Source organism: Hibiscus syriacus, unplaced genomic scaffold, assembly GCF_006381635.1.
Source record: "Hibiscus syriacus cultivar Baekdansim isolate YM2019G1 unplaced genomic scaffold, ASM638163v2 tig00002237_pilon, whole genome shotgun sequence".
Taxonomy (NCBI): Eukaryota; Viridiplantae; Streptophyta; class Magnoliopsida; order Malvales; family Malvaceae; genus Hibiscus; species Hibiscus syriacus.
This window is the reverse complement of record NW_024061918.1, coordinates 20,046,559-20,068,733: the sequence shown is the minus strand read 5'-3', so window position 1 is coordinate 20,068,733 and position 22,175 is coordinate 20,046,559. Positions and strand designations below refer to the sequence as shown.

Below are 22,175 nucleotides of genomic sequence, written 5' to 3'. Positions count from 1 at the left end.
ACAGTCCCAGTTGACCAATGGAGACAACGTGATGCCTGGATATGTGTCAGAGTTATTTGGTTACACTCACATCAACGTACGTCAGAATGATCTGAGTGAGCTAAGAGAGATATGGGGAAGATGGGAAGCAGCCGATAAGGAGATGTTTTATTAGTTGTACGGCGATATTCCTTGTCTTCTGGATGTTCCTATTGACCGAAATCTGTTTAGAGCATTGGCGCAGTTCTGGAATCCGGCTTATAGCTGTTTCACATTTGGTAGGGTGGACCTGACACCAACAATAGAGGAGTATCAAGCTTTGGTCTGTTGTCCGAGGTCCCAAATGGATAGAATATATACCAAGCTGCCAGTCACTCCTTCATTTAAGAAAAAATTACTATTGATGACCGGAATGAGTGAAGATTGGGTAGTCAGAAACATTAAGAAGAAGGGAGACAGTGAGTTCATCTCTTGGGCTGCTCTGAAAGAAGTAATTGCTCATCATCCTGATAAAAGAAAGAAGCTTGACTTGTTTGCTTTAGGGATTTATGGGCTTGTTATTTTTCCAAAAGTGCTAGGATATGTAGACGTATCAGTTGTTGACCTGTTTGAAAGATTAGACAAGCACGTGGATCCTGTTCCAGCTATTCTAGCTGAGACGTTTCGGTCTTTGAGTTCTTGTAGGCGCGAGGGAGAAGGACGCTTTATAGGATGTGCGCCTTTGCTGCTAGTGTGGATTCTGAATCATTTTAAACATGTTGAAAGAGCACCAGGACGAGTGTTTCTAGAGGGGTTTTCGCCTTTGAAAGATTTTCTTTCTAAAGAGTGGCCTGAGGGTTTTACTGAAGAAAAATGGATGGTCATCTTCAAGGATATCAGAGATGGAGATATTTTATGGCGAGCTTCGTGGAATACCTCTTCGGATATACTTTACCGATGTGGAGAGCGAGATTGGGTTCCTTTGTCAGGTATATGGGGTTCTGTTGGGTATGCACCGCTACTAGTTTCCAGACAGTATGGACCGAGGCAGTTCATCCCAGCCACGTGGGACTTGGTAGGATCGGATTTTGCATTCAAAGGAGATCAGTATAAGGTTAAAGTTAAAGGGGTTGCTGAGGCTTGGAAGCAAACTCGTCGTGTGAATCTGTTCACTTATGATCTCGAGTTATCTCAAGAGTACGAGCAATGGAGAAGCGGTCGAGTAAATGACAATATCCTGATGGTGAATCCTGAAAATATTCAGCCAGTGGAGGAACAGTTGAGAGTGGTGCCATCTCCATTAGAGTTAGCCAAGCGCGATTTCGAAGCAGAACGAAGACAATGGAGAATGACTTTGCAGAAGCTAGAAGATGAAGTGTATCAAAAAGGATTGGAGATTGACATTCAGAAGAGTAGAGCAGATCGAATTGAAAAAGTAGAGAAGCAACTTCGGCTAGACTTTGACGATCTTCGGTCAACTTATCAGTGAATGGTAAAAGCTCAAGTAGGTTCTAGCTCGAGTAAGTCTGTCGAATTGAGGCAAGAGGTGGCGAGCCTCAAAAGAGTAGCCGGAGAGAGTCAAGAAGAGCTCAAGCAAAGCAGGCACCGAGTTAAGATTTTATCGAAGGAAAATGATTCTTTAGAGCATCGGTTACAAGAGAGTCAAGCCCAGAATGAGAAGTTGAAGGAGAAAATTCCAAGTTTAGAGATTGCATTACGACGGTACCGAAACAAGGAAGGTAGCTCGAGCCAGGGAGAGGTTGAAAGTCTGAAAAAACAAGTGAGTGAGCTTGAAGCCATGGTTCAAGATTTTCAGAGGCAAGCAAGTGAGTTATCGATAGTTCCCTATGAGGGGGATACAGTGGCGTTTTCGGTGGGAGCGAGCTCAGGCGAGAGTTAAGCAAATAGAGGATTTTATTGCTTGTTACCTAAACCACGCGCGGGGAATAGCTCAGTATTTGGTCATTCTATCTGAGGAAGCTGCTGATGTGACTGAAGAACTGGATCCCGAGGCTGAAGAAAACCAGAAGATCGTGGAGTTGCTAGCACACGTACAAGAAATAGGAGAGATGGTGCAAATTTATTTGTGATATGTTTCAACTTTGTAATTGAACGTCGTTCTAATATAAAGAGTTGTTCTAAGGAGTCGTTCCAGGATCAACACCCTGCATTTTGCATATGCATTTTTAATGCATTTAGTTTTTTGCATCGCATTTTATTCATTCATAATCATATATTTTTATATTCATTAATAAATATCAGCGATAACAAAATGACTCTGTGACAGAGTAATACTGGAAAATCCCAAGTATATCTACAGAACCAGGAAGAAAGTTATGGAAGACAAACTTGCCCAAATTGAGAAGGCTCAGTCGGAGTTACAAGATAATATCAAGAAAATGCAAGAAGATATGATGAATGCCCAAAAGGAGATGTTTGCCAAGTTTGCGAGTATGTTGGAAGGAAGAAATCCAGAACATGGGAAAAGCCCTATACCAGAAGGTGTAACTGAAGACCCACTTCATCATCCAGGGTTAACCCCAGAACAATCTCAGAATGTTCAAGTGACCCCTGTTCATGTCGGGAAGGTGCACATTAATCCAGTCGGTGCTTCTGTAAACGTACAGCCTGGATCTAGTTCATATCAGGAAGAACATCAATATCATCAAGTTCCGGACCTTGATGAAGAAGCCAAGAAGGACCAAAACAATCTGCTGGAAGAGAAATGGAAGCAGTTAGAAAGAGAGGTCAGAGCCATGAAGGAAGATACCAGTGTCTATGGATTCGACGCAAAGGAGTTAAGTCTAGTTCCTGATCTGGTCTTGCCTCCAAAGTTTAAAGTTCCTGACTTTGAAAAGTTTGATGGTACCAGGTGCCCCTCTGCACATATCACAATGTTTTGTAGGAAGATGACCGGATACATAGGGGACGATCAATTGTTGATACACTGCTTTCAGGAAAGTTTAACTGGCTCGGCAATCCGATGGTATAACCAGCTGAGTAGAGCTAATATTAAATCGTGGAAAGACTTGGCTAAGTCCTTTCTTGAGCAATACAAACATGTGAAGGATGTTAGGCCTAACAGGATGATGTTGCAAGGAATGGAAAAGAAGTCTAACGAGAGTTTTAGACAATATGCTCAAAGATGGAGAGATGTAGCAGTGCAAGTCCACCCGCCATTGGAAGAGGAGGAAACAAATATGCTTTTTGTCAACACCTTAAAGGCTCCTTTTTTCTCGCATCTTATCGGTAATCCTTATCGAAGTTTTGCTGATGTAGTTACGGCGGGAGAAATGATTGAAATGGCTGTTAAGAGTGGGAAGCTCGAGGGAGGAGAGTGTAGTAAGAGACCACCAACGAGGAAAAAGGAAAACGAAGTCAGTAATGTGAGGCAGTACGATTCTAATAACATTACTGTTTCCCGTCCTCAAGGAGCAGGGTCATCAACACAAAATGATAATAGACAAGGGGCAAGGGACCAGAGGAGAGAGAGGCCTCAATTTGACCCTATCCCGATGATTTATAAGGAATTGTTTCAGATTTTGTATGATCGGCATGTGGTTTCACCGTATCACGTGACACCAATGCAACCTCCTTTGCCCAAATGGTATGACGCTAGTGCTCAGTGTGAGTACCATGCAGGGAACCCTGGGCATTCCATTGAGAATTGTACTGCTTTTAAGAAGGTTGTCCAAGCTTTGAGAATGAGGAATGCCATCAACTTTGGTGACAGTGAGCAGCCAAATATAGCTCAGAATCCGTTGCCAAGCCATGCAGGGGCAGGAGTTAACGCGATTACTGAAGAGAAAAGAAAGAGAATTGTAAAGAATGTTAGTGAGGTGGTATCACCCATGAGTTGGGTGTGGTGCCAGATGGTCAAGGTAGGATTGTTGAAACCCAGTTTGATGGGTGAACAGTTTAACAGTGGAGAGGTGTGTCAGTATCATAACAGTGAAGGACACAGTATTCAGCAATGTCCTGATTTCCTATCTTTGGTACAAGACATGATGGACAATAAAGAAATTGAGTTCTTTAGAGAGATTGCTGAAGAAGAGGAAGCGGAAGTTTGCGCTTCAGAAGGATCGTCTAAAGGGGTATACAATGCCAGTTGTCCCCTAATTATTACTCCCAAAAATCGAGTTGCTGAGAAGGTAGCCCCGAAAGTGGTTATTACACCTCCATCTCCATTCCCATATCGGGATAATAAACAAGTGCCTTGGAGATATGATTGCCAGATGGGAGATGTAACAAAAGAGAATGAGGAAATAGATGAGGTGGGACGCTTTACTAGAAGTGGTAGGTGTTATTCTCTTAATCCACCTAAAGAGTCTGAGAAGAAGGTTGTAGTTGATAAGGGGAAAAAAGTTGATGTGCAGATAGAAGAGGATAAGCCTGTTATCAATGAACCAGTAACCGAGAGTGAAGCGGTAGAATTTTTGAAGTTTCTGAAACACAGTGAATACAGTGTTGTGGAACAATTACACAAGTTGCCTGCCCGTATTTCTGTTTTATCATTACTTTTGAGTTCAGAGGCCCATAGGAATGCTCTGTTAAAGGTTTTGAACCAGACTTTTGTTCCGAAAGAGTTGCCCATTGAAAAGTTGGATCGGTTAGTTTCCAATATACAAGCTGATAATTTTTTATCTTTTTCTGAAGATGAGATCCCTTCTGGGATGATTGGTAGTCAGAAGGCTTTGCACATTACAGTTAAATGTAAAGGGCATGTGTTGTCCCGGGTCTTAGTTGATAATGGTTCAGCTTTGAATGTGATGCCCTTAGTGACTCTGAAGAAGCTTCCATTAGATAGTACACTTATGAGAACCTGTCAAAGTGTGGTTCGAGCTTTCGATGGGACTAAAAGAGAAGTGTTGGGCAAGATTGATGTTCCTCTGAATATTGGTCCAGCAACTTATGAAGTGGAATTTCTTGTAATGGACATTATGCCTACGTACAATTGTTTGTTGGGAAGACCTTGGATTCATCAGGCCGGTGCAGTTCCGTCCACATTGCACCAGAGACTGAAATTTGTGATTGATGGAAGGTTGGTATGTATTCATGCTGAAGAGGACATTATTACTTCTGTTTCTACTACTGCTCCGTATATTGAAGTTGATGAGCAAGCCGTCGAGTGTTCTTTCAGATCGTTGGAGTTTGTCAATGCTACGTTTGTGGCCGAAGGCAAGAAGATACCAAAGCCTCGATTGTCAAACTGTACCAAGATGGGGCTTAAATTGACTCTTGGAAGAGGAGCAAAAGTTGGAAAGGGTTTAGGCTGACAGTTGCAAGGACCGGTGAATCCCATATGCCCTATTACTAAAAAAGATCGATTTGGTTTGGGATATCAGCCAACTTCGAGAGATAAGATGAGGGGAATTAAGAAGGGCCAAGAAATCAGAAAGGCCAGATTGGCTGGTGAAGACCTTAGCTGGGAACCCATGACCTTCCCGTCGTTGAGTAGCATTTTCATGTCTGGGGGGCATATGTTTCAAGGGAATTCAAGGAAAACCGAGGTGATAGTTGAGGATACCTTGGGAGATTTAGGCATTAATGTTATAACTGATGATGAATCCGAGGAAATAAGAGCTATGGGCATTTATCCTGCACCACCGGGCTTCGTGTTGAACAATTGGACCGCGAAAGAACTGCCTGTAGTTTACAAATCTGTTACAGAGTAATGCACTGGAACTTTCTCCCTGTTGTTCATACCCTGGGGCAATAGGTGATTTTATGTAAAGGGTTAAGCTATTTGTTTTTTCTTGCTTTCAATAAAAGATGCATTCTGTTAGTTCCAAATGGCAAACATTTTCTCATGCATTTCATTCATTCATTCTTTGTTGTATATATGTATGTATGTATTTATTTCTTTCTATTTATTTATATGGGAAAAGATCCTCCCATATGTATATATGTATATATATCTTCTCTTTCATTATTTTTTCAGGAGCTCAGATATCAATAATATGAATGCCAATGACTCTGACCCGGAGATTGATTTCGAGAAGCCTATATGTCAAGGGGAAATCGAAGATTGTGATGATGATGAGGGATGTGAATTACCTTCTGAATTGCTGAAAATGGTGGAGAATGAAGATAAGCAGATTTTGCCTCATAAAGAGTCTACTGAGATTTTGAATTTGGGGACAGATGAGGATAAGAGGGAAGTAAAGATTGGTACCACTCTGTCAGTTGGAGGTCGACAAGATTTGATAGAATTGCTTCAAGAATACAAGAATGTGTTTGCTTGGTCATACGAAGATATGCCGGGTTTAGATACAGAGTTGGTTGTTCACAAACTGCCAATAAAGCCTGAATGTAAACCGGTACAGCAAAAACTGAGAAGAATGAAACCTGAGATGCTGCTCAAGATTAAAGAGGAAGTGAAGAAACAATTTGATGCCGGGTTTCTTAAAGTGGCCAAATATCCTGAATGGGTAGCTAATATTGTCCCAGTACCGAAGAAGGATGGGAAAGTTCGAATGTGTGTTGACTATAGGGATCTCAACCGAGCTAGTCCAAAAGATAATTTTCCTTTGCCACATATAGACACTCTAGTGGATAATACTGCTGGAAATTCTTTGTTCTCTTTTATGGATGGTTTCTCTGGCTATAATCAAATTAAGATGAACCCTGAAGATATGGAAAAAACAACATTTGTTACCATGTGGGGAACGTTTTGCCATAAAGTAATGCCGTTTGGACTGAAGAATGCAGGGGCAACATATCAAAGGGCCATGGTAACGTTATTTCACGACATGATGCATAAAGAGATAGAAGTTTATGTCGATGATATGATAGTCAAAGCCAAGACAGAGGAAGAACATATTGTGAATTTGAGAAAGCTTTTTAAAAGACAAAGAAGATGCCAGTTAAAACTCAACCCAAATAAATGTACTTTTGGGGTGACATCTGGGAAGTTATTGGGTTTCGTAGTAAGCCAAAAAGGAATTGAAATAGACCCAGATAAAGTAAAGGCTATTCAGGACTTGCCACCCCCACGAACACAAAAAGAAGTCAGAGGATTTTTGGGGAGATTGAATTACATAGGTCGGTTTATTTCGCAGTTGACTGAAAAGTGTGATCCCATATTCCGCCTTCTTCGCAAGAATAACCCAGAGGAATGGAGTGAAGACTGTCAAAGAGCTTTTGAAACAGTGAAGAGATATTTGTCGAGCACTCCAATTTTAGCACCACCCATCTCAAGCAAACCCTTGATTCTTTATTTGTCAGTTTATGAAAATTCAATGGGGTGTGTGCTGGGGCAACGTGATCAAACTGAGAAGAAAGAAAGGGCTATTTATTATCTCAGCAAGAAGTCCACTGAATGTGAGACAAGATACTCACCCATTGAAAAGTTGTGTTGTGCTTTAGTATGGGCTACCCGAAGGCTTAGGCAATATATGTTGTATCATACTACTTGGCTTATATCCAAGCTTGATCCCTTGAAATATCTAATGGGTGTGCCTGCATTATCTGGAAGATTAGCTCGTTGGCAGATCTTATTGTCCGAGTTTGACATCCAGTATGTAAACCAGACGGCAATTAAAGGAAGTGCTATAGCGGAATTCATTGCAAGCAGGGCTTCGGAGGAATATGAGTCGTTGAGCTTTGATTTCCCGGATGAAGATTTAATGGCTATTTCGGTAGAAGAAGTAGTTGCATCCAGTAGCAAATATTGGAAGTTGAACTTCGATGGTGCTTCAAATGCCTTGGGACATGGAATCGGGGCAATTTTGGTCTCACCAGAAGGAGAGCATTATCCTTTCACCAGTCGGCTTAATTTTGATTGTACAAACAATATGGCCGAGTATGAAGCCTGTGTTCTGGGTCTTAGAGCTGCTGTTGAACGCAAAGTAAAAATGCTTAAAGTGTATGGGGATTCAGCTTTGGTAATATACCAGCTCAGAGGAGAATGGGAGACAAAAGATCCCAAGCTTGTAGAATACCGTAAGTTAGTTATGGAACTTGTTGAAGAATTTGATGAAGTAACTTTCAATTACCTCCCCAGAGAAGAGAATCAAATGGCAGATGCCTTAGCCACACTGGCAGCAGCGTTTAAGATGAACGAGCATTCAAATATGATGCCCATTGAAATGAAGGCTTATGAGTATCCAGCCCATTGTTTTAATATCGAAGAGGAAGAAGATGGAAACCCCTGGTATTATGATATCTTGCAATATATAAGGTATCAGGGTTATCCAGAACAGGCTACTGAGAATGATAAGAGAACCATTAGAAGAATGGCATCAGGGTATGTGCTTGATGGTGAGACTCTGTACAAGAAAAGCCTGGATCAGGTTTTGTTAAGATGTGTGGACGCGAAAGAAGCCAAATTGATTCTTGAAGAAGTGCATGAGGGAATATGTGGTACCCATGCTAATGGGCATGTTATGGCTAGGCAAATTATGAGATTTGGGTATTATTGGTCAACTATGGAAACAGACTGTATCAATTATGCTCGAAAATGTCACAAGTGTCAGATTTATGGAGATAGGATACATACTCCTCCTCATCCGTTGCATGTAATGACAGCTCCGTGGCCATTCTCAATGTGGGGCATGGATGTTATTGGACAAATTTCACCCAAAGCTTCAAATGGTCATCGTTTCATTCTGGTAGCCATAGATTACTTCACCAAGTGGGTAGAAGCGGCTTCTTACGCAAATGTTACCCAGTCTACAATATGCAAATTTTTGAAGAAGGAGATCATTTGTAGATATGGTTTACCAGAGAGGATTATCTCCGATAATGCGTTGAATTTAAATAATAAGATGATGGACTCGGTCTGTAAACAGTTCAAAATAAAACATCATAATTCCACCACTTATCGCCCAAAGATGAATGGGGCAGTAGAGGCGGCCAATAAGAACATCAAAAGGCTCATAGAGAAAATGACTGAGACCTATAAGGATTGGCATGAAAAGTTGCCCTTTGCTCTGTTTGCTTATCGAACTTCAGTACGGACTTCAACTGGGGCAACACCATTTTCTTTGGTTTATGGGATGGAAGCTGTCTTACCTATTGAGGTGGAAATTCCCTCACTTCGGATTTTGTCAGAGGTAAAGCTTGATGAGGCAGAATGGGTCCAAGCTAGGTATGACCAGTTGAATTTGATTGAAGAAAAGAGATTGAAAGCTATTTGTCATGGTCAGATGTACCAAAAACGTATGATACGGGCACATGGTAAGAAAGTTCGCCTTCGAGAATTCCATGAGGGAGATTTGGTGCTTAAAAGGATTTTGCCTATTCAGAAGGATTTCAGAGGAAAATGGATGCCCAATTGGGAAGGACCTTATGTTGTCAAGAAGGCCTTTTCAGGGGGAGCTCTAGTCCTAACTGAAATGGACGGATCAGAATTACCATATCCAGTGAATTCCGACGCTGTTAAGAGATATTTTGCTTGAAGAAGAAATAAAAGAGAAAAGAAGAAAAAATGAGAAAAAAGAAAAATGATGGAAAAAACGAAAAGGAAAAAAAGAAGAAAAAATGGAAAAGGGAAGAAAAAAAATGAAAAATGAAAAAAGAGAAAAATGAAAAAAAAGAGAAATAAAAGAGGGGTTCAAGATGAAAACCCGAAAAGGGCGTCTTGGAACCAAAGGAGGTCTCAAGTTGAAAACCCGCAAAGGGCGACTTGAGTTGAATTTGAAATTCAGAATTCGTGCATGGTGGAAGGTTCTGAATTAATTTTGGAAGTGGAAATAGCTCCTGATATGGATAGTAAAAATGACAGTTGGTGATCAGGGATGAGACTAAAGATTAATGAGTCTCGATTGAAATAACCAAGAGAAATTGAATGCACATGAGATTCAATACTGGTTTAGGGCATCTAATGATAGAGATTTGGGAATTTAGAAGTAGCTTCATACTCTTAAGCATCACAATTTTGGAGATCCTTTTGACAGAAGCTACGCTTGAGACATTCTAACGGCGTGCCAGTTCAAAAGCATTTGCATTATTAATATTTGAAGACGCCTACTCTTTTGTTCTTTTACTGTTTCCAGTTAAAAGTTTGCCATTTAGTTGCCTAAAATTCTCTGTATTTATATAAATAAAGAGATGTCTTTTCTTGATAATTTTCCTTTTGCAAACATCTTATTTTGAAAGGTTAAAACATATGGCTTAACTTGAAGTACATGAGATCATTTTGTATTATTGTGCAAAAGATTTAGGAAAATGCAGGTATTCTGAAGTTGACAATGGTTTAAAAATGTAAGCTTGTGTGGCCATGGGAAACTAAAATCCTCAAATTCAAAGAAAATCTCAGCCATTAAAAGATGACCCAAGGAGATTATCATTGATCGAGAAGTTGGTCAGGGATACTGACGGGTTTCAAGAAAGAAATAAGTCAAGGTACTGTTAAGCCGAGAGATATGGAATTGAGTTTGTCAACTGGGGTGAACTGATCAAACGTTCTGTGCCCAAGATGAAGCTGAGTTCCATCGAGATCAAAAGGAGATAGAGTTCCTATAAAGAAGAAAACACATTGAATTGCATAATTGCATACATTTTAGGCATGAGTAGGATCATGGCATTCATAATCACATGATGGTTTAAATATCTACAGGTTTCCCAGGGATAGTTGAAGATTGAAGATATGAAAGCATCGAGATGAAGATAACTGGTTTGACCTTTGAAGCAAATCATCTATAAGCCTTCACGAAAGAGTAGTGAAGCAAACAAGTTCGTTGAAGATTGAGTCCTATACTCTCTGAATGAATAGGGAGCGGACAAGTTCATTGAAGATTGAGTCCTATACTCTCTGAATGAATAGGGAGCGGACAAGTTCGTTGAAGATTGAGTCCTATACTCTCTGAATGAATAGGGAGCAGACAAGTTCATTGAAGATTGAGTCCTATACTCTCTGAATGAATAGGGAGCGGACAAGTTCGTTGAAGATTGAGTCCTATACTCCCTGAAAGAATAGGGAGCAGACCTGTTTATTGAAGATTTTTCGAGTTCTATACTCTCTGAAGGAATAGAGAGCGGACCCGTTTTATTAAAGATTGTTCAAGTCTTATACTCTCTGAATGAATAGAGAGAAGACACGTTTTATGAAGATTGTTCGAGTCTTATACTTCCTGAAGGAATAGGGAGCAGGCTCGTCATTTGAAGATTTTTCAAGTATTTATCCTGACGTAACATTCTTAGGACCAGACAAATTCGGTCATCTTTTGATCTTTGCTCTATTCTCGTTACACGACAATGGGCAAAGAGGGGCAGCTGTAGATGCTCGATTTATCCGGGCCTAAGTCGGAGCAGACCCGAAGCAAAGTAGTTGGAGTCCCAATTCAATGACCAAGCCCAGTCCACGTGAAATCCTAAAAAACTAAAAAAATGGTTATTGGGAGTTAAAAAGAAAAGTGGAGGTGAGGGTCGGTTTTTTTTTGAGGCATTAACCACTCATCATAGCAAAAGGGGGAGATGGTCAGTTGGAGAACGGGGGAACCACTCATCAACTTGTGAAAGGAAAAAAGATTTCACACCAGGGAGAGGGAGTCAACGAGAACGAGAGAAAAGGCAGAGACCATTTTCTGGAAAAAATCAGAAAAGCGCAAGAACAAATGCCCAGAAAATCATTCATTCATTTTTTTCTATAACAAAGCAAATATAAAAAGAGTGTGTAAGTATTATTCCTGGCCGGAGCTGTTCAAAGAGTACGCAATATAACAGGGGTACCTTACCTTTTTCGAAAGCAATACAAAGCAAACTCAAAATTCAATTCCTGTAAGATTTTATTTCTATGATTATTTTCATTTGCAAATTTTTTATATATTTGTTTTAATAGCTTTCCATATAAATTCAAAACTCAAAACAAAGGAAATAGAGTGAGTCTAGTTTACTGTCGAAGTAGAGAAGTAGACAATCGTTGAGGTCCCTTCGTTGGAGTTGTAACGTCGCTGGAGTCGAGAGAATCCCGGATTCAAACTTAGATTTAGAGCATTCAAGGTTTAGTTTCATTCTTAGGCTACGGATCTAAAATTTGGAAGAAAATGGGTGTTAAACGAAAATCAAATGTTAGCTTAGTTCGAGTTAGGATTAGGGTCTTACCTGGTAGAGTTCTATAGCGGTTGGATTGAGAGGCCAAATGACCAGCCATGGGGCCTATGGAGAGCGGCGCTGTGCGTGGCCGAGAAATAGATGGGCAGTGTGCGAAGAAGGAGAGAAGAGAGGGGAGCTATGCAACACATGTTCTGCGTGAAGTTAAATTAGTTTAGGTTTTAGCTTATTTAGGTTTTAGATTATTTAGGTTTTATATTATTTCTTTTGGGTAAATTAGTTTTTAGTCACTGAAGATGAAGATTAAATTATGATCTAGTCCCCCATTTAAGTGTCTTATTGTAAATTAGTCACCTGAGGGTTAATTTTTGAATTTGGCCTGTTGTGTTTGTCCTAATTTAGTTATTTTCCGGTTTTTAGTTTTAGTTATAATTTTGTTAGATTATTCGGGTGTAGATCCCTCATTTATACGCATGTTTCATTTAGATCCCTACTTAGTTTTAATTTGTATGTAGAATTTTACATTTATTTAAATATAGTCCTAATTCTAATATGTATATATCGTTTTTTTTGAAAATTCATAGTCTGGCATGTTATGATTTTGTTTTTATATTTAGGTCACATTTGTATACATAATACGTTAATATGCATGATTTATGATTTTTAATTAAAATATGTATTACGTATTTATAATTTTTTTTTTGTATACTACATTGTATGTTTTTTTTTGTTTAATTAATTTTAGCTTGATATTTTTTTCACAATTTGCATGATAGCCTTATTTGCATGACTCGACCTATTATATAATCGGACTAAGGGTAATACCCTTTTAATTTAAAGTTGTTGAAGTGGGCCGTCATAACTGATTTGAGGTCCGCTTTTAATGATTTTAAAGTAAAAATGTATCCCGAAAGTGAAACAAAAAAATTGATTCGTCACCTAAAATTTGGGAACGAGAGAAAAAGAAATGTTCGTTTATTTAAATATATCAAGAAAGGGTTGTTATATCTTTAAGATCTGGTCTCGATATTTGTAAATAATCGAACATTCTTTATCTTTCTAAAATGACTTGGTAATTTTAAGTTAATTTGTTTGAGTGTTTTTGAATGTTTTAAATTTACATTTTTGTTTTATGGGATTAAAAATTAAAATAAATTCGAATTTGTAAAGTTCATTGCAAAGACGTTAATTAATCGACTAGGTACCAATTTAGGGCGTTGTGGGGGTGCTAATCCTTCCCCACACGTAACCGACTCCCGAACTCGGATTTTGGTAACGCAGACCTCAATTTGTTGTTTTAATTAAAATTAATTTTTATTTAAAATGACAAAGCATTTTTGGGTGTCCAATCACACCCTAATCAAAGATTGGTGGCGACTCTTCGAACCGTATTTGTCGATCGTAAAGGAAATTCAAATTTTTCGAAACGAGAGGTCTTTTAAATCGCATATGTTTTTAAAACGAAAAGAGGCAATTAAGAATTAATGTGGTTTTCAAAATCTCACATTTTTTCACCCTTCAAGAAAAAAATCGTTTCGACAGCTACAACAATATTTCCTCACCAATGTTGGAAATCAAACTTACTTCTCTCACTATGTTGGAGCTTTTATTAGTATTACCCAACTTATTTCATAAGACTCATTTTTTTCAAACATAAAATAATTGCTATAGCATCTAAATAAAGATAAGAGGTTTACAACTTGAAAGTTTCTAAATTTCTAATTATTTAAAACATACACCTATGTGTAAAAAATTATCTAAGGATCCTTAATTTGAAGGGTTTCTACAAAATTCCTATAGCATTTCATTTCAATTGATATTCATCATCAAACATCATCAAAATTTCCTAAACTATTTCATTAATTTTTCTAAATTATCCTAAGGTTTTGCCAATGCAATTCTATATGCAAACTATATTCTTAAATGCAACATTTAAACCTAACAACACACCCTCAAACCTAAGGGATGCATTGTCCCTAATGCATGCAACAAAAACAAAATAAAATAAAATAGGAGAAAGGTAAGAAACACTCCCCTAAGTGGGCTTTCTTGAGCTCTTTTGTGGGCTAATAACGTTTGGACAGAGTCGCTTTGCTATTGTCCTTTCCTTCACCGAGCTTTTCTCTTTTGACTGGCCGATGCTATTGAGGCTTTCATCATACAGCAGTAGAGACTAGAGTTGTGGATGTTGTGGTATCCATCTTTTGTTGTGGTTCTGGTGTAGGTTCGTAACTCCAACGACCTGTGTGAGGTGAGTGCTCTTCGGCTGATTCACAGTAACTGATTTATCTACAGCAACGAGTACAATATGTATCACTGTCACTGAAACTAACTTTGGATCATCAATGACAATGGTTGTTTCTTTAATTGTGGTGGCATTTAAACTCAGCAACTGAGAAACCACTTGGTCTGCTGGGGCATCGACATCATCCGTAGCCTTTTCCTACAGTGGATCGTTGCAGACATGTTCTTCTTATTCAAGAAATTCCTTATCTATATGTAAAATCTCAGTAGTTTTCTTTAAATCCTCTTATTGATCATCGTTCTCCTCTTCACTCTCCATGAACATGGTATCGATAGCCATATTTTCTTCTTCCCCTCCTAGCTGCGTGGCATTGGGAGTCTCGGTACTAGCAGAAATATGGTCAACATCAGGCATTTTGGGTTGCACCAAGTCTTTTAAAATCTTAGCTGGAAAATTTGGGAATAAGGTTACAGCCTCTGTAAACAACTTGGAAAACTTAGTTTTGGTTGCTTGATATCGCTTTTTTGCATACTCACAATACTGAACCTGGGCACTGTGCATCTAGGACTAATTTTGAAGAGAGTGGCTCAGCAATGCCATAGCCTAATCCAGCTTAACACCAATCGATGATATATTTGTTCTAAGGCCCTCCAAAGTTTGGTCATCAATAAGTGGGAGTTACGTTGTACCCATGGGAACAGAAGGTTCCTCAGGGCCTTCATTAAGGTCTAGCGCTTCATTTAACAATGTTCGCTTTACAGTAACCGGGGTGATTGTGCTTGGATTCTCTGTAAGATTATCAGACGAAAAATAAATACTTATGTTTGAGAGCACAAAGCAGTAATTAGCGATGGAAAATACAAATAACCAAAAGTATTCTGACCACAAACAAATATCTCAACAAAAACTATTTTACCAACATCAATTTTTCTTCAAAATAAAATGGAATGAAAAACAAGATTTGATCCTTAGTAATTGTGAAAAAATGCATGGTTGGCATTAATCGAGTTCTAAGGAAAATAAACCATACTCGTACGTCTCGATGGATATTTAAGTGTCTCATGGTTCTAACTATTGTAGATGATCTCATCCCTGAATGATCGGGTAAGCAAACATCTTGCCCTAGTTGCTCAAAGGTTTTCTCTGTTAGGCTATCCATAAATATTGTACGCTCACATGTCTCATCGATGATGCCCTACAAATTATTTATTGATGTTGCCCACCAATGAACCATCTACTATCAAACAAAGACTAGACGCTTAGTATGGTTGATGATATTTCTGTATAATTCCCAAATGATGTGCTAGTTTATGTCATTGGGGTGTTCAGAGAATTTTTGCAAACCTTGTTGAGTGATCAATTGAGAGATATAATGGAAGATTTCGGGCTCGTTCTCTATTAACAAATCAAAGCCCTGCTCATAACAAAATTATTGATCCTTAAATTCCTCCTCATAACACCATATGTGCTCATCATCCATGAATCGTGTGACTTCCTTCAATGGGGACATTGCCAGCGACGTAGCTATAGCAGGAGGAAGAGTCAATGTTCGACCTGATATTTTTGAACTTTATTTATTTTTAGGTGCCATAACAATTTGAAGATAGGTGAAGAAAAGTGAAAGAAGTTACCAAGGGTTTTAGGCGTATGAAGAAGATGAAGTATAATAAATATGGGTAATTAGGTTGCATGAAAGAAGGGATAAAATATTATTTTAAAATTTAAAAAGACTGACGATGGAGTCGTTATGATAGGGTAAAATGAACGCTGAAAATTGAAAGAGGATTAAATAGGTAACAGTTCATATTGAGTTTTACCGTTAGAACTTAGTTGGTTGTCCTTGCAGCGTTGTGGCATCAATACATCAAAGATATAAACCAAAGTCTGAAGCTAACTAAGAATGATCAAACGAAAAAACATGTACAAAAAGAAATAAAGAAAATAAGTTCATATAAATATATGTCTAAAGAATTGACTTTTAAAAAAAAAATTAGAAAGAAGAAGAATCACTTAGTGTGATTGAACCAATGCTTGGGTTTTGTTGTTGACAATAATGCTTTAAGTGTTGCCCATTGACTTTAAATGTGCTTCTATCCACCAAGTTTTTCAATAATACTATACCATGAGGGAAAACTTCAAGAACTTCAAAAAGGCCTTACTTTCGAGAACGTAATTTCCCAAGGAATAACTTTAGTCTCGAATTAAATAACAACACTTGTTTTCCAGCAATGAATTCCCTTAGCAAGATATTATGATCATGTCATTTCTTTCTATTGTCCTTATAAATGCACAAACTCTCGTAGTCATTATTTCGGAGTTTTTCCAACCCATTAAGCTCCAGCATCCGCTGTTCTCTAGCAACATTCAGATCAAAATTCAACCTTTTCAATGCCCATATAGCTTAATGCTCCAACTCCACCAGTAAATGAGAATATTTTCCATAAACAAGACGATAAGGGGACATTCCCAATGGAGTCTTATAAGCAATTCTATAGGCCCATAGTGTTGCGTCAAGGCGTTGGGACTAATCCTTTGGAGAAGGGTTCACAATTTTCTCAAGGATTTGCTTGATTTCTCGGTTAAACACCTTGGTCTGGCCATTAGACTATGGATGATATGTTGTAGCAATATTATGCTTCACTCTATATCTATTCAATGCTCTGGAAACCTGATAACCAATAAATTGAGATGTTTCATCGCTGATAAATGCACGAGATGTTCCAAAGCGAGTAAAAATATTTTTATGCAAGAATCACAATATTGCTTTAGCATTGTAGATTGGCATGGCTACAACTTCCACCTGTTTGGATATATAATCTATAGAAACTAAAATGAAGAAATTACCACATGAAGAAGGATATGGACCCATAAAGTCTAATCCCCACACATCAAATAGCTCAATCTCCAATATAGGTTGCATCGATATTTCATTTCGTCGAGAAATATTCACAGTTCGCTGGCAACGATTACAATGCTTTACAAAGTTATTAGCATCTTTAAAAAGTGATGGCCAATAGTATGCACATTGAAGCACTTTCGTTATTATACGCATACCACCAAAATTTCCAGCATATGGGGCACTATGACAATGATGCATACCACCAAAATTTCCACCATATCGTCGTATAAGTTGATCATTGCATTGTTTAAATAAATACAGCTCCTCCCAATGGTATTACTTCACATACCACAAAAATTTCCTTCGACCTTGATAATTAAGGCCAGTGGCATTATCCCACTAACAAGTTAGTTGGAAAAATCAACATACCATGCTAATGCTGTAGCAGCTAACAGACGCCCATCAAGGAATTCGTCTGGAATTATTGCAATGCTACCATCTTTGATATCTGATTCTAGCCTAGACAAGTGATTAACCACTTGATTTTCATATCCATTCTTATCTTGAATCTCAATATAAAATTCTTGGAGTAAAAGCACCCATTGAATCAAATGAGGTTTTGTATCCTTCTTAGCAAACAAATGCTTCAGCACTGAGTGGTCGATATAAACAATCACTTTTGTACCTACCAAGTAGGAACAAAATTTATCAAATGTGAACACCACATCTAGAAACTCCTTTTGTATCCTTCTTAGCAAACAAAGGCTTCAATACTGCTCCTATCGCATAAATCACTAGCATCACACATTAATTCAAAGCGCAAAGTCCAATTTAGTAATATAATAATAGGGGCATTCACCAATTGTTTCTCAATAACTTGTACTTTTGCTTTATACACTTTAATGCCATGGTTTAAAATTTGGTGCCCCAGTATCATGCCTTTTGTGATCATAAAATGACATTTTTCCCAATTCAAAACTAAATTGGCTTTCCATATATTCTTTCATCATGGCTTCAAAAGGTTTCAAGGTTGTCGTTTTGTTCGAAGATTGGCCTTGGTAATTCTACCTTTGTTGTGACTGAGAAACAGATTGATGTGTCTGCGGCTATGGCATTTGACTCTGTTGAGTGTACTGTTGTGACTGATATTACTGATGTTGTTGATTGGCAATATCTTGACTTCTCCAAGAAAGATTGGGATGATTTCTGAAATTTGGGTTATACATGTTACCAAACCTATTATCATTCTTTTGATAATTTTGCACATAGTAGATTGATTACAAATTTTTTGGGCATTCATCAAAACTGTGATCATCTCCACAATATACACAAGTAATAAGAGATGTGTCTTTGACTTCATACATTTCTCCTGGTTTGTGCAATTTTTTCACCATTTTAGTCAATGTTGAAATCTGATATGCCATAGAACTAAAAGCTTCCAAGTCTACTACAACAACACCACGTCGGCCAAATGTATTGTGTGAATTAGGATATTGGCAATCGATGGTGGAAATTCTCTCAAGAATATCATATGCTTCATTGTATGTTTTATCTAGAAAAGCTCCATTTGTTGAGGTATCAACCACCTTTCGAGTATGAATATTTAACCTATTATAAAACATCTTCATTTGAGTCCAATGTGGGAAACAATGTATAGGACACTTCCGCAACTATTCTTTGAATCTTTCCCACGATTCATATAAGCTTTCATCATCAATATGCTTGAATGAATTTATATCATTTCGAAGCTTGGCATTCATATTCGTGGGTTGAATTGCAACAATAACTTCTACGCTAATTCATTCGAAGATGCTAAATCACACGATAGTAGTGAAATCAACCAAACCAGTGCTTTATCATGCCATGAATATGGAAATAGCTTCAACTTTAGGGCCTCGTCTAGAACACCTTACTGAATAAAAGAATATCAAACCTCCAGAAAAGCTTGTAAATGGGCTCTAGGATCTTCAGCAGTAGAACATCTATATTGTCCCATAGATTATTGAATTTGGAATATAATTGGCTTTAATTCGAAGTTCGCAACATTAATAATTGGTCTTACAATGCTCGGATGTAAATCATCCAATATCAGTACGATATGTTCACTAATAGGGAGATTTTGATCATTTGCATTCTAATGTGGTTGCTCAACTCTAATGTCATCTAGCAACACATCATTCTCTCCATTCTATAGCGGGAGTAAAATACTATTCCCTCGTCCAACCATAGCAGCTTCAAGACGTCGTCTACAAAATGTTCTTTCAATCTCTATATCAAACATATCTAAGTCATCGTCACTTCGGGACATACGCTAGTAAAAACAATCCCAAAGAAATCTACATAAGAAAATTAATACGTAAGATATATTAAAAACACTAAATCAAATTGATACTCCTCAACAACGATGCCGAACACTTGATACTATGTAAGATGCTATATTATTTAACGCAAGTTTATGTATCGTTCAAATAATAAAGTGGTAGCTCAAAAGAGTTACATGTGTTGAACCCACAGGGAGCAGAGCGACATTAATAAAGTTTAAAGGAATATGATTTGTCAAATATATGAAATTTTAAAGAAAATATGTTAAGATCATTAAAGAATAACACCAGTTCAGGAAGCACTTGGTCAGCTATCAAATCGATGGATACAATATTAAGAACTTTAAATCTCATGCAAACATCCAATACTCAATTCATGATATTAGCATTGATTTAAACCTCTTGAACTACTTTGACAACTTTTGCATCTCAAAGGCTCAAGATATTAACAACACTAATCAATTGGATGCATGCCTTTCAGCATACTCTATGCTACTCAACAACACCAATGCTCACACAAGTATATAGCAATTCGAGTAAAACTATTTCTAGATTTAAAAGTAAATACTATATATCTAATTGCAAATTTTTCTACATACAATCAGGAAGTTCAAAGGTCATAAATTAGGTACCCAAGTTAACACAAAATAAATAAATTTATAACAATCATCCAAAAAAAGTTTAATCATTTGATTATGTAACCACTCAGACATATGCGGTTAGCCCGATCCGATCCGGGTGTCACTATAGGGCCACCGGAGCGACCCATCGTAAAAATCTCGAAAAATTTTAAACTTTTATCAAAACATATAAAATCATAAAATGATTTATAAATAAAAAATAAAATTTATCAGTATTCAGAAATAAAACAAATTTTCAGACTCAAATATAAAAACAAAATACAACTACATGCCCTAATCACATGTACCATACCCTGAAAATAACGCCGGAAGAACTCTCTTACTGATGTCGATATTTGTACTGGTTTTAATCCTTTTAACCTGAAATAGTGAGTAACAGAGTGAGCTTTTGAAAGCTCAATAATACAGAACTACCAGACGATGCTGAGGAACATGCAGATAACATATATGAATAATTTCTTATTGGTTCAGACATCTACAGATCTTTATGCTGAGCAGAGATCCTACTGCTATTTCATATAGTAACGAACAGTAAGCTTTGAGTTCAGATGGAAATATTTCAGATAACTGAGTTCAGGAGATCAGGATATATTATCTAGTGTGTTCCCATAAAACCATTTAAAACAATTATGTTTTTTTTTTAAATCAGTACATATCACATTCATTAAAACATTATAGGAGTTTTTAATTTAAAAACTCTGAATCGTCCTCCAACCGAACACCATGTGCAATTCCTCAGAACTGTACAACCTAAGGGAGTACCTTGGGGCCTGAGAGTTTACACAAGACAATTCTCGGGGCCACAGAGGCTTATCCACGAAAAATATCATGGAGGTAGAGCCTACCCAAGGGTCGCCTTAGGTCTATAAAGAATTACCAGTCAGTGCTGAACCTATCCAAGGAATTACCAACAATGACTGAACTTGTCAGAGTCTTCATGCTAGATCCCAGAGTGTCCCGAATAAAACATTTTTTGTTAGTATATGAAGATATCAGAAATCAAAACAGAATATTGAGCAGAAATCATAATAGAATTCAGAGCAAAAATAAGAATAAAATTCAGAGCATAAATCGTAACAAAATTCAGAGTAGAAATCAGAACATAAATTAGATTAAACATTCATATGATAAGGGAACACACTAGAGGATAAAGATATGGTTCAGAGGTACTGGATAATCTTATCGGATATAGAAACAGGGATCTTTAATATACCGATGGAATGTTGGAAGTTAGAATCACTATCGATAGAGTTCATTAGCTGACGGAATCATCAGTTATTTAGAACTTTAATTATCTAGATCATATAGTATTCAGACGTTGTTCGGATGAACTAAGTAATCAGAAGGGTATTTAGAAATCCTTTGCATCTGTGTTACTTGTGTTTTCAGATATAACCAGAATAATTTGAGCTGATATGGGAGAACAAAGATTCAAGACATTTACCATCTATGTCTATCGATCGAATTATCGAACAACTCGAGCTGAAAAACTCTTAGAACTTATACTTGTCGAATGGTCAAATCATTGCTCTTTCAAGGTATTCAATCTTTCCTGGGCCTGGTGATATTCTTGGGTCATTTACATTCTAAGGGTATTTTGGTCATTTTACAAATCTAGGATATTTCAATCATTTCCTTTCGTCTGATCTTATTATTTAATTCAAACTTATCATTTCTTCCAGACCTTTTGAAGAATTCTGACAAAAGAGAACCCTCGATAAATTATTCTTCACGTATTTACTCTTAGCTCGAAGATTTTTGGGTCAAGTGTCTTCTCAGATGTTACAAACAGGTTATCAGGAATTTTCTGTAGAAATATAGGATCTTAAAAATTAAATCTCTAATTTATCTGGTTAGGTACGAATTCTCAGGGTACTTTCTCATTCAGAGTCAACTCGTACTATTTTTACCTCTCAAGGGCATTTTTGTAATTTTACCTAATCAAAGCATTCTCGTAATTTCTCATCCAAGTACCTTTAATGAGATAAACTATAATTTACGGATCCAGGAGTTGATTATTTTATCACTTAATCACATAACTTGTAATTTAATTCTAACGGTCATCCACTTTCTTGTATTAGTCATTTGTGCCATATTCAGTTATTGAATTTTAACTGTATTCGGATCGAGTGTAGTAATTATTTAATTACCCAAATGAGACCAAACATTTTCATTCA

At 37.4% G+C, this 22,175-nt stretch overlaps 1 protein-coding gene and 1 non-coding gene across 2 annotated transcripts; both read left to right on the top strand.

The window, feature by feature from the left end:
• Positions 1-2,708: 2,708 nt before the first annotated feature.
• Positions 2,709-9,359, top strand: LOC120141335 (the record flags this gene model as incomplete). Its single annotated transcript, XM_039156248.1, has 4 exons — positions 2,709-3,300; positions 3,578-3,585; positions 4,395-5,066; positions 6,003-9,359. Coding segments are annotated over 4 exons (4,629 nt in total), but the record flags the coding sequence as incomplete, so codon positions are not given.
• A 9,321-nt stretch (positions 9,360-18,680) lies between these two features.
• On the top strand, positions 18,681-18,787 carry LOC120143615. Its single transcript, XR_005517956.1, has one exon. It is a non-coding gene; the product is annotated as a small nucleolar RNA R71 (small nucleolar RNA).
• The last annotated feature ends 3,388 nt before the right edge of the window (positions 18,788-22,175 follow it).